General features: G+C 57.3%; 1 protein-coding gene across 1 annotated transcript; it reads left to right on the top strand.

Annotated features, from left to right (window-relative positions):
- Positions 1–252: 252 nt before the first annotated feature.
- DLL4 (delta like canonical Notch ligand 4) lies at positions 253–9,620 on the top strand. Its single transcript, XM_043555629.1, has 11 exons — positions 253–753; positions 865–1,134; positions 1,637–1,694; positions 2,533–2,796; positions 3,221–3,281; positions 3,369–3,499; positions 5,019–5,188; positions 5,357–5,576; positions 6,726–7,428; positions 7,944–8,052; positions 8,548–9,620. The coding sequence occupies exons 1-11, from the start codon at positions 688–690 to the stop codon at positions 8,551–8,553; spliced, it is 2,058 nt and encodes a 685-aa protein (XP_043411564.1). The 5' UTR covers positions 253–687; the 3' UTR covers positions 8,554–9,620.
- The last annotated feature ends 3,468 nt before the right edge of the window (positions 9,621–13,088 follow it).

Below are 13,088 nucleotides of genomic sequence, written 5' to 3'. Positions count from 1 at the left end.
CGCCTCCAAGACCATCCGGGAACCACTCTCTCACCTCCCGCCCCATTCCCCCAGGCCCCCCCCCTCCTCCCATCGCCGGGGTCTCGACCCGTAACCCCTTGGTCGCGGAGAACTGGTCACTTTGGCACGCGCAGACTTAGGGGACCTAGGGGCTGAGAGCGCCACTGAGGGGCGGGGACCTGTGTTTGACTGGCTGACGGAGACGGGGGATGGCGGGGGCGGAGGCCCCCTCCAGGCCGTGCTGGGGCTGTAGCGCTGGAGGCCCGGAGGGGAGGGGAGAGTGACCATGGGTTCTGAGTGACAGGCGGCGAAGAGAGGAGCCAATATATATAAGGAAGGCTCCCGAGCGCGCAGGTTTCAGTAGCGGCTCAGAGCGCAAGCTGGAAACACGAGGCCAAGAGCCGCAGCTCGAACCGCCTCAGTGCGCTGTACCCGGGCACTAGCCCGCTTGCAGCCCCAGGATTAGCCCGAGGACACGTCCTCAGTCCGGCCACCGCCCAGCCGCCCTCACCTGGATTACCTACCGCCGCAGCTGGAGCAGAGCTAGCGAGAAGGCGAAGCGGGAGGAAAGCCCCAGAAGAGCCTGGCTTCTCAGGGACCCCTCTGGCGGATAGACGCGCGGGAAAGCGGCGTCCCAAACGAAGCCAGCTACAGGGCGGGCGCGGGGAGAGAGCGACGCTCCAGGGGATGGCAGCCGCGTCCCGTAGCGCCTTTAGCTGGGCGCTACTGCTGCTGGTGACACTTTGGCAGCAGGTAACGTCCCGCGCCCCCTCCACCCCCTCCCGCCGCTCCCTGAGCCTGAGCCCCGGGCGTCTGCCGAGCTGACCGCTCCCCTTCTTCCTTCCCTCGGTCTCTGTGCAATAGCGCGCAGCCGGCTCCGGAGTCTTCCAGCTGCAGCTGCAGGAGTTTGCCAACGAGCGCGGCGTACTGGCTAGCGGGCGGCCATGCGAACCCGGCTGCAGGACCTTCTTCCGCGTCTGCCTTAAGCACTTCCAGGCGGTCGTCTCGCCCGGGCCCTGCACCTTTGGCAGCGTCTCGACGCCTGTGTTGGGCACCAACTCCTTCGCCGTCGGGGACGATAGTAGCGGCGGGGGACGCAACCCTCTTCAACTCCCTTTCAATTTCACCTGGCCGGTGAGCACAGCCTGGGAGCACTGGGAGGTCACGAAAGACGTGAAGGGGGCTCCCTGGGCCCAAAGCCCTCTCCCCAGATTTCCTCGCTTCCAACTAAACAAAACAAAAAACAAAGGGCGCTCTCTTTTGATACTTTCTTCCGACTCTCTCCTGGGACCTCATCCTCAGGAAAGCTCTCACCAGGCTCCCTCTTCCCGGTTCTAAGGCCTCTCTTCTCCCAACTCTTGGGATGATTTTTATTACCTACTACCCCGGCGCGTTTCCCACCTTCGAATGACTCGCTAACATTCCCCTATCTCCTAACCCTTGTCCCACTCAGGGTTCTCCTCTCATATTCCCTGGTCCCGCGATGCGGCGCGCAGACACGTTATGTTGACCCGGGAGCCGTAACTGTATCTTGCAATTAGATTAATTAAACCCGCTGCCGCAAGGCACCCCCATCTCCCCCCTTGCTCATCTCGCTCTCTCTCTGTCTTCCCCCGCCCCCTCCTTTGGCCTCCAGGGTACCTTCTCACTCATCATCGAAGCTTGGCACGCGCCAGGAGACGACCTGAGGCCAGGTGAGTAGCTCGCTCTGCCGCCACAGGGGGGCGACACAGCGCAGCGCCGAAAGAGTTAACCTGTAAAAGGCGGGGGAAGTGCGGGGTGGAGGTGGGGGACGGGGGGCAGGACGCTAAGCTCAGCCTGGAACTGCGCCCCGCGCTGGATGCTCGGATTCCGCCCGCTGCCTGGACTCTGAGCACAATTGCGTTTCCTGCGGGTTATTTTTGGCGTGGGAACGCGGGGAGCACGGCGGTGAGAAAGGCCGAAGCTGCCAGCGCCGCTGACGGGCCCCTTCCTGTATTTTACACCTTTTGCGAATTCCGCTCCTTTGGAAAGGGAATAATGGCTTTGGGATGTTGTTCTGACACAGAGGAAAAGGATATTTCAGCAGCACAACAATTCTCACTTTGAAAAGGAAAAAGAAAAGCATTACCCATCTCTGAGGACAGAACCCTTGAATGGGCACCAGAGGACCCCTTGCTCACAGTGTCCTTCCAGCCTGGCTTTCTTTTCTTTTTCCTTTTTCTTTCTTTCTCTCTTTTTTTCCTTCCTCATTTTGACCTCTTTTCCTCTTTCTTGGTCTGTCTGCCTCCAGAACACTGGGATATCTTAACACCCTTCTATTGTCCCTTTTTTGAATGGTATCAGGCATTCAGCACCCACCCGCGCATACACACACACACACACACACACACACACACACACACCTAGAAGCTAAGCAGTGGGTCGCTTGGGTTCCTCTGGCCTGTGCTTGTTGGCAGGTGGGGATCATCTGGACTGTTGGTTTGATCCAGCAGTTGCTGGCACTCTCAGGGACTGGCTGCCCTTCCTTGACCTGGCCCTCTGCCCCTTCAGAGGCCTTGCCACCAGACGCGCTTATCAGCAAGATCGCCATCCAGGGCTCCCTAGCTGTGGGCAAGAACTGGTTATTGGACGAGCAGACCAGCCCTCCCACGAGGCTGCGCTACTCTTACCGGGTCATCTGCAGTGACAACTACTATGGGGACAGCTGCTCACGCCTGTGCAAGAAGCGTAATGACCACTTCGGCCACTACGTGTGCCAGCCAGATGGCAGCCTGTCCTGCCTGCCCGGCTGGACTGGGGAGTACTGCGAACAGCGTAAGCAGCCAAGCTCCTGTCTACCTGGTGTGTGTGTGTGGGGGGGGGTCCCTGGAGCAAACCCAGTGGCCTCTCTCCGGCCACAGCCTACCTCCCTCACTGAGCAGTTCTGGGCTGCCCACTAGCTGGGCCTCAGGAACAGGTGGGGATGCTTAGGACAGGTGTGGACTCTGACCTCTCTCTTCTTAGTGCTCCTCCCCATCTTGCCAGAGTCCAAATGACCCTGTTACTGCATTCCATCCAGCTTGGATTCTCCTTCCCTGTGCCACTGTTTCCCTTTATGCCCCCATGGCTCCTCTGGGAGGCCAGGAGTGGGAAGTGAGCCCAGTAGAGCTGGGGGGCAGCCCCAGGGCCAGGAGAGGGAGAGTCGGGCTTCAGAGTCCTTGGAATTCCACCCTCACCCAGCTCTGTTTTCTTTCCTCAGCTGTCTGTCTTTCTGGCTGTCATGAACAGAATGGTTACTGCAGCAAGCCAGCAGAATGCATGTGAGTAGGGGACAGGAAGCAGTGAGGAGGGAACTGTCTCCTGGCCAAGCCCTCACCTCATGGTCAGCTTTTCTTTTTGCTCAACAGCTGCCGCCCAGGCTGGCAGGGACGCCTGTGCAATGAGTGCATCCCCCACAATGGCTGTCGCCATGGCACCTGCAGCATCCCCTGGCAATGCACCTGTGATGAGGGCTGGGGGGGCCTATTCTGTGACCAAGGTGAGTCAGGGCAAAGAGAGATGCAGAGGGCATGAGAGAGATGGGCACGGGGTGGGAACCAGAAGTGTCACAATTCTTATGTGGCCACCACTGACTTGGCTTTCCCCGTATCCTTTAAGGAGTTTGGGACTTTTAAGGATCCTGACAATTGGCCTAGAATGAGATTGTGGGTCCTTCTTGCTCAGGTGCTGGGGAGGCAGGGTGGCTGGTGAAGCCCAGAGGATGACAAGTTGGCAGCCTGGAAGTTGCACTCAAATTCCAGCAAGGCCAAGGAGGAGGGATGCTGGGCTTAGTTCCTCTTTCTACCTTGTAGTTACCTATTAACCCCCTAAGTGTTTGCTTACCTGCCAGCCCTGTTTGAGCAGCTCTCCCTCAAACAGCTGTCTGGTGGGGTGTGCCCACCAGCTGCCCCGAGGCTGTGGGTGAGCTGCGCCTCTGGGCGGAGTGACATCTAACCGACTTCTTGCTGTGGGCAGAAACAGCCTCCCTTGTTCTTCCCCATTTGCACTTGCCAGGCAGCTGCCTGAGCCCACAGTCAAGTTCTGGGTTTGGGGAGGGCGGCTGGTCACTCTTCTGGCTGTACAGGAGTCTGCCAGCCCCAACCGTTGGGGGGGGGGGGAGGGAGCCTCTTCTCCTTCATCCTGGTAGCCAGCTGCAGCATGTGTCTCCCATTTTCAGGGTCAAATAGGGTGGCTGCTGCCATGGAGACACCAGCACCAGGCTTGGGAGGGGTGGGCAGGGGGCTTGCCAGGATAGAAAGAACTTGTCTAGGCTCTGACTTGCTGGCAATGAGGGGCTTGGAATTCAGCCCCTGTATTCTGTGTGTGTGTCTGTGTGTGTGTGTGTGTTGCTTTCTCCCTCCTCTCCCCTACCCCAAACACACATACACACCTGGTTCCTGCCCATTCTCTTTCCTCTTCCCACATTTGCTCCCAGGTGACACGGTCATATACTCATCATATGTAAACATAGCCCTTACAGTCTCTATATTTGCTCTACATTTGCTCCCTCCCTGTCCTTCTCAAATAAGAAAACAAACACTTATATTTCAAAATACTCTCGTAACACATTTCCCTTTTTAAAATACCTGGCCGCTACTTACAGTGGCGTTGGCCTCTCTCTACCATTTCTACCTGTTAAAATTTTATCCCTCCTTCCGGGTGAATCTCAGCTGCCCCTCCTCCCTGAAACCTTTTCTGACTTCCCCCTCAACATGTGGCCTTGCCATCCACTCCTCTTCCTTCTCTTCATTCTACCCTGGTGGCCAGTGGTTGTAAGCTTCCTAGCAGGCAATTGTCCCATCTGTGGTTTTTTTCAACTTTGGCTGCTTGCACCAGTTAGATGTGGTTCAAGGTGCCTTGATGTACATGACTGGAGGAGGAGGGAGGGTAGTTGGGTCAGAACAACTTTGAGTTGAAGCCTCTGGGCCAAACACCGACAGTGAACCTGCACTACATGGAGCCTGGAGGTAGGGAGCATTCTACAGCCCTCCTCAGCTGGCTGGTTCCTGCCTCCACAGATCTCAATTACTGCACCCACCACTCTCCATGCAAGAACGGGGCAACGTGCTCCAACAGTGGGCAGCGGAGCTACACCTGCACCTGTCGCCCAGGCTACACTGGCGTGGACTGTGAACTGGAGCTCAGCGAGTGTGATAGCAACCCTTGTCGCAATGGAGGCAGCTGTAAGGTGAGCCTCAGGCTGGCGGTGATCTGGCCAGGCAGTGCCCAGGCATGCCTACCCCAGGCGGCCAGTGGACGTGCAGCCATGGGCAGACATTGTGGGCAGGTGGGGTCTAGCGCCTAGCATCCTTACCCCCCAGGGTCTGACTTTTGCCCCTTTTTGGTCTCTCTCCAGGACCAGGAGGATGGCTACCGCTGCCTGTGTCCCCCGGGCTACTATGGCTTGCACTGTGAACACAGCACTTTGAGCTGTGCAGACTCACCCTGCTTCAATGGGGGCTCTTGCCGGGAGCGCAACCAGGGGGCCAGCTATGCCTGTGAATGCCCCCCCAACTTCATGGGCTCCAACTGTGAGAAGAAGGTGGACAGGTGTACCAGCAACCCATGTGCCAATGGTGAGTCTTATTGCCTTGCTAACCTAGTGGGCCAGTCTTAGGACTAAGAGCGCCTTCTGGTGAGGGACGGTCAAGAGAGGAGCGAGGCCGGGTCTGTCCCTCTAGGCAGGCTGAGATGGTCCCAACCTGCTCTGGACAGTGAAGAGCCTATGTAATCATCTGGGTGGCTTTGGAAGAGGAGCAGGTGGGCAGTGGGTGCAAGCTTTAGGAGGAGGAGAGATGGGTACCCTGCTTCACTTCTTATCCTCACATCAGAGCCCTCTCCTGGCTCTGGGTGGCCTCTGGCCCTCCCTAGGAAGTCCTGGGCTCGGGAGAGGGACATGTGAGATCTTGTGTCCCTCCTAGAGGGAGGCTGGCACAGTCAGGGCCCTACTATTGAAGGTGTCACCTTGCCCCGTGGCCATTTGGAACCTGGCATGGCACAAGACATCTGAAACGCTCAGCATCTTGGGGCAAGTTTGATCTGAGTTTGAGCCCGGTGTTGGGTGTAGAGATTACTTAAAAATCAAATCTTAAAAAATTTTAAAAATAAAATCTTCAGCATCTTTTAGGGGTGCAAGTCATGCTGGTTATCTTTGTCTCCTTGGCCTCCTGGTGACCTTCCGTGAGGCAGGCAGGTAGCTCCATGCAGGAGAGAAGCCTCAGGAGTTGGAGACGAGTTGGAAGGGCTGAGATGAAGTCTGTTCTCTAGCTAATCACTGTGTTAATTCTATTAACTGATAATTACATTTATTTATTTGAGCATTTACTATATAGTAGGCATGTGCGCCTCCCTTCATGCATCATTCTACCTAGCCCTCAGAGATCTCCTATGGAGGGGATAGCATTACACTTTAATTTAACAAGTGAGGAAACTGAGGCTTAGAATAAGGCAAAGCAACAGGTGCCAGGTTCCCTTCAGCTTGAGGGAGACAGCTGAGATTCAAACCCAAGCATACCTGTTCGATTCTACTGTGAAGCCCTGTAAGATGCCAGTAGTTTTTATACATGAGCTCACTGAGGCATACAGAGCCAGAGGCACCCTCAAGCCCAGGTCTCCTGACCCTTGGTACAGTGCTCTTTGTAGTGGGATCTTGGGTAGGGCACTTACGCACTGCACCAGGGGGGTTCCAAGGTGATTGCTGACTTGTGCCCCATATATACCCACAGGGGGCCAGTGCGTGAACCGTGGTCCGAACCGCATGTGCCGCTGCCGTCCTGGATTCACAGGCCTCCACTGTGAACTCCCCATCAGCGACTGTGCCCGCAGCCCTTGTGCCCACGGTGGCACTTGCCATGATCTAGAGAATGGGCTCATGTGCACCTGCCCTGCTGGTTTCTCTGGCCGGCGCTGCGAGGTGCCTATTCCTGGTGATGCCTGTGTCTCAGGACCCTGCTTCAATGGGGCCACCTGCTACCCTGGCCTCTCCCGGGACAGCTTCGTCTGCAACTGTCCCTATGGCTTTGTGGGCAGCCGCTGCGAGTTCCCTATGAGCATGCCACCCAGCTTCCCCTGGGTGGCTGTCTCTCTGGGCGTGGGACTGGTGGTGGTGCTGGTGTTGCTGGGCATGGTGGCAGTGGCAGTGCGGCAGCTGCGACTTCGGCGGCCTGATGATGGTGGCAGGGAGGCCATGAACAACTTGTCAGACTTCCAGAAGGACAACCTGATCCCTGCAGCCCAGCTCAAGAACACAAACCAGAAGAAGGAGCTGGAAGTGGACTGTGGCCTGGACAAGTCCAACTGTGGCAAACAACAGAACCACACACTGGACTATAATCTGGCCCCGGGGCCTCTGGGGCGAGGGACCATGGCGGGGAAGTATTCCCACAGTGATAAGAGCTTAGGGGAGAAGGCACCACTGAGGTTACACAGGTGAGCAGCGCCTGGAGGCTCAGGGCCTGGCCACAGAGCCCTGCATGGTACTCCTTGGGCTCCCCAGGGCAGGCAGAAGGCTGGCACCAGGCCCCTGACTGCTTTTAAACAAACAGGGAGTTTTGCTACTGACAGAAAGCTCCTCCAACAAGATTTCTGCCAGGGGTCCTTCATGCCTCTTCCTCATGCATTCATTCATCCATTCATTCACAAATGTCAAATGTCCACACTGTGTCTCTTCTGACTTCATCTTTCCACTGCATGGCTTGCCTGTAGAGGCAGTGCTGGCTTTTTTCAGGCCTGAGACCTTGGTAAGGTTGGGGGTCTTGTGGCTGTCATAAGGGGCTGTTCCTAACTGCTCCCCCAGGCTAGCATTGGGCATCCTTGGTCCCTGTGTCCTCTCAGAGCCACCCCTGCCAGGGCCCTTTGGCTCTCCATCATCCAAGTTAGCGCTCCATCTGCCCCCCCATCCCTCTCCCATCCCTCCCTCACCAGCCTGTCTTGTGTTCCCTCAGTGAAAAGCCAGAGTGTCGGATATCAGCGATATGCTCCCCCAGGGAATCCATGTACCAGTCTGTGTGTTTGATATCAGAAGAGAGGAACGAATGTGTCATTGCCACAGAGGTGAGTGCTGGGCTCGCCTTCCCTTCCAGCGTGTCCCCACCTGCCATTTGGGGATGGGAAAGAGGCCTGGTTACTTTCAACCCCCGGGTGGGTCAGAACCCCTCCTTGGCAGGCCAGGTTCAGTGGCTCTTGGGTCCCTGCTGGCCTCGTTGCCACAGAGGGTGTGAAACAGGAGCTGGGCCTAGCTCCTCTTGCTATGTTAGTGCTGGGCTGGGCAACCAAGGCACCTGGCCAGCTCCCCGGCACTGCTTTCAAGCAGTTGGTGAGAGTGTGCCCTTCCTGCCCCTTCTGCTGCTTCCTCCACCGGCCCACCTCACGAACATAGGCTCCCAGGCAGTGCATGTATCAGGGCAGAAGTCTGGGAAGGGCTGCCCCACCTTCTTCTCTTTACCCCAGCTAGCTGAGTGGCTTCTCTCAGGGAGGCCCAGGGTAGCCTTGGAGGCAGTGCCAGTGCTCCAGGGTAACCTACCTCCCCACTTTCCACGTGATCCCCAGGTATAAGGCAGGAGCCTTCCCAGGACATCCCAGCTTTGCCCCAGCAGCTGGATCTTCCTTCTGCATTGTTTACATTGCATCCTGGATGGGACATTTCTTAATATGCAACGTGCTGCTCTCAGGAGGAAGAGGGAATGGCATGACCTGGACAGACTGTGAACTTGCCAAGAGATGCAGTACCCTTCCACGCGTTGGGGTGTCTGTCTGGCATCAGCTTGGCGGCCGTGCCAGCCAGGGGAACAGAGAGGAGAGGTGCCACTGGGACCTGCCCTGCCAGCTGTGGCCTTCAGAGGGCTCCTCTGGGGATCTGGCCTCTGTTCCAGAGGGAGAGGCTGTGGTCCCCTGGGGCCTGGAGCTGCTGTGGCCTCCACTGGCATCTGTGTTTCCAAAAGTGCCTTTGGCCCAGGCTCCATGGTGACAGCTGGGTCCAAATCAGAGAGGAGAGAGGAGGCCAGTATGGGCAGGGCCATCTGTGGGCCAGGATACCACCAGGTGCGGCTCTTGGCAGGAGTTGCCCTGCAGGTGAGGTGAGCGCCTGAAGCGGGAGGAGCACTTTCTGCCCCGTGCCTGCAACCACTGCATGTGGGCCTTGCTCATAACTCCGCTCCAGCTTCTCCCTGGCCAGGGCCCTCTGGGAAGGGCTGTTGGTAAGACTCATTTGGCTTCCACAGCCTCCGGCCTTGCATGCCTCTGGGTTCCTGTGAGCAGACAGGTGGAGGGCATGCCCCATCTGTCAGCCAGGGACACCAGGCCCAACTGGGGAGCTCAGGGCAGTGATGCTGGAAATTCTAGCGAGGGAGAAGTGAGGTGCTGTTGCCGCCTAGGCCCTTTCGTCCCTCAAACCATTCCTACAGCCTTGAGCCTACACCCACTACTGCCCCCAGACCGCCCTTGAAGCCGATCTTCAGAAATCAATAATATGAGTTTTTATTTTGTTTTTTTGTAGTTTATTTTGGAGTCTAGTATTTCGATAATTTAAGAATCAGAAGCACTGACCTTTCTACATTTTATAACATTATTTTGTATATAATGTGTATTTATAATATGGAACAGACGTGTACAGGAGTTTATTACTTCTTGGGTCCTGTCTTTGTGACGGCAGAGTGGGAATCCTCTCTCTATCCTCTCTGACTCCCCTTCTCATATTGCTGCTGGCCGCCCTGCCAGAACCCCCAGGACCTGTGCATGCACTTGGGCTTGGCCTGGCGGGCTCCTTCCAAGTCCTTGCAGAGCCCCGTCTCACCATCCAGTCCCAGGCCTATGCCAGCCTTCCCCGCCTGCTGGCTTTCCCCCTGTGCTTCCACCATAACTTGAGGGATATGCCCCCTGACCTGAATTATCCTCCTTTCTTTCCTTAAGCCTGAAAGTTGTGGGGCTCCCTAGTCAGCCTGGGAGATAGAGGAATTTGGGGAAATTCCTGTTTTCCCCTTTTCAAAAGGATTCACTTATTGGACAATGGGGTCTCTGAACCATAATGACATCTGGGTCCTTTCTCCTGCCATTGCAGGGTTTTAGATGGACCGGCACCTACATACTCTTTTCTCAGTCCAGTAGGGCACTGGTCTTGGTGGGGAGCGCCTTACCTTAGGTCTGCACTCCTTGCAGCTGGGCAAGGGTGCTGAGTCTGGACACCTGGTCCGCCCAGAGCTGCAGGAATTTATTGAAGACTGCAGGGAGAGGAGGAGGAGGTAGCCTTCCCTGGGACCAGGTTTCTCTGGCTGAGGCACTAATGAGCGAGTTTCAGTCTCTACTTCCTGTCTGTCTTCCTCTAAGGTGCAGGATGGTCCTAGGGGTGGTCTGTAGGGGGCCACAGTCCTCTCTCTACAGTCACAGGCATACGGCATGGAGAATAAATGACGAAAAAATTGAGCTACTGGCAAAAAGCCAAGCAGATGCTCCCAGCTCAGCCTGTCCACAGTAAAGCAACATAGGCCTACCAGATGCTCCCATGGAGTCCAAGTGTGTGCAGTGCCCTCTTGCAGTGGGCTCTCGACCTCCCTGACCTGGGAGCTTATGCCAGAGACCTGGGAGCAAGGGACCTCAGCTCGCCCACACTCACCCACACGCTCCAAGCCTCACTCTTGCTCCCTGTTCCCCTCATTGCACACACAGGGTATCAAACAGGAAAGCATTCAGGGAACCGTTCCCACAGCCTGAGCCGGCAGCAGGGGGAAGAACAACACGACCTCACTCTTCCTGCCCAAAATGAAACAGGAAAGCAGCTCCCGGGCCCTGGGGGCTGGGGAAACTGGGCTGGGACACAAGGCAGATGACGAGGCTCCCATGTGGGGGACAGGTAGGACACCCGCGAGCCTGCACGTCCACACAGCCAGGCTGTGCTGAGCTTCACCAGCAGTCAGCCCCTCCGAGAAGAGCCTTGGAGGGTAGCTGACTAGCCAGACCCACTCACTGGCTCTGATACCCTAGCCAGGGAGCCGGAAGAGCCCACCACATAGGCTTTCTGGGGAAAAAGGGGATCTAAGCACAGGTTCGGATTCAGCAGCTCCAACCTGTATCCCCACTTCTAGTGACATAGAAGAAGCAGGGCCAAGCAGCTGGGGTGTGAACAGGCCACAGCAGAAGCCCTCCTATCCCTAGCCTGGAGGTCACGCCCTGAGGGTCCAGCCCCTTCTCATAGGTAACCCCAGACTTTCCTGATGGAGTCTTCAGGTATACAGGAGAGGTCCCAGGCTTAACAGAAACAAAGCCAAACAGAGCACTGGGAAATGCTCTCCATGGTTTAGCAAATGCCCGTTTCATTCGCCCGAGTATTTCATAAGAGAAATCAGAGTTCAGCGGTTCCTTAACAGGCTGGAGGCAGTGCCCAGCCCAAAGGCTAATCTGGCCCCATGGTGACCTCCAGCTCTGGGGACAGCTGCTTTTCCAAGGCCCACTGGCTCCTAACCACCTGCATCTCTCTGTGGGGAGATGAGTCAGTAAGAGGCTGTGACCGGAGGAATGCCTTTATCCTACTTGTTAAACCAGGGCCCCCTCCCCTGCCTTAGCACCAAGGTCAGACTGGTTAAGGGGTAGGAAAAAAGGACAGTGGCTCCTATCCGCTCCCTCCATCCTAGGCTAGATAAGGCCATCACACTCAGGCAGTAATGGATGGATGCTACATCTCTGATGGGGACCCACACACAAGGCTCTCCTGTCCCTGCATCTCTCCCAGCCCTTCCTAAGCAGGATCGGCGAACCCAGCCCTCCGTCCCACGTGGCCTGCCGCATTCCGGGAAGGGGATGGAAGTGATTCACTCAGGGAACTGTGACTGTCCCTTCCCGGGGAGAGGATGCGACTTCCCCGGGTGGCCGCGCCCAGGGCGCACGGTTCGGCTCCTTGGCCCAGCCGTATCCCGGCAGACCCGGAGCCCCGCGCGGCGGAAAATGCAGGTGCGGCGCTCTCGCTGTGTCGGCACTCCACCTGCCGCAGCCGCCGCCGCCGCCGCCGGGCGCCCCGGAGGTCCCGCAGCTCCCCGCCCCCCGCGCTCTTTGTTACAGCCCGACTTCCTGTTTGCGGCCTCCCGACCCCGGCTCACTTCCCGGGCCGGGAAGCTGCCGAAGGCCGCGAGTTTCTCGGAGACGCCCCCACCCGCTAGTCTCCACCTCCTGCCTCCCCTAATCCCGCCCCCGGCCTGGGAGCCCACGCGGGGCCGGGGCCGCGGCAAGCGGGTGTCGCCGGCGGGCCAGCGGGCCGGACTGCCGGGTCCCCTTGCCCGGCACCAGAGGGCGCTGCGCGGCCGGCGGGGCTGCGCACGGCTGGGGGCCGCAGTCTCTCGCCGGGGGTCCGGGGTCAGCCCTTCTCAGTCCTGGGGCCCAACGAGACTAGCCGGGGGACGGGGCGGTGGCCACGAGTTCAGTTTTTGTCTCTGTGGCGCAGAGCTCTCTACAGGCCCCCACCCCGAGGGAGTAAACTGAAGGGAGCTCAGCGCAAGCCTCCCGGAAATACGCCTCAGGGTATCCAGAGAAGCGAGATTCTTTCGCATACAAACAGCTCCCCCACCTCCCAGTCCTCAGTCCTCAGCCCTGGAAAGGGCGCCGGGTCTGAGTTGGGAGACTGAAGCTCTTTTGCTGCAACACTTCTCATTGCCAGGTGACCTGGGACACAAGTCCATCTATTTCTGCATTCCTTCCACACTGATCGAGCACCTTTTATACGCCAGTCATTGGCAATAAAACATGGTCTCTGCCCAAGGAGGCTAACCATCCAGTTAATTATCTCTAACCTCTCAGGGGATGCTAATACCTCTTGCACATTACTGTGAGGTTGGAATGAGTTGGTGTATGAAAATCATCGTCAGCAATGAGTTCCCCAATGGTGGTTAATCCTTCTCAAGCTTATGCCAACAAACCATTTTCTGGAGCTTCTACTCTCCCAGCCCACAGGATGGGTGGTGGGCTAGAAAGGAGCTTGGAGGCTGGCTGGATAGTCCCAGCAGTAGCCTTAGGATCAAGGAGGTGACTGAGATCCCAGGGTGTCTCCACCATTGCTTCCTGACGTGCCCCTGTCTTCAAGGAACACTACTTGTTTAGGTCAGCCTCTG

This window comes from Prionailurus bengalensis, chromosome B3 (genome assembly GCF_016509475.1).
Source record: "Prionailurus bengalensis isolate Pbe53 chromosome B3, Fcat_Pben_1.1_paternal_pri, whole genome shotgun sequence".
NCBI classification, from domain to species: domain Eukaryota; kingdom Metazoa; phylum Chordata; class Mammalia; order Carnivora; family Felidae; genus Prionailurus; species Prionailurus bengalensis.
This window is presented reverse-complemented; position numbering and strand designations above follow the sequence as displayed.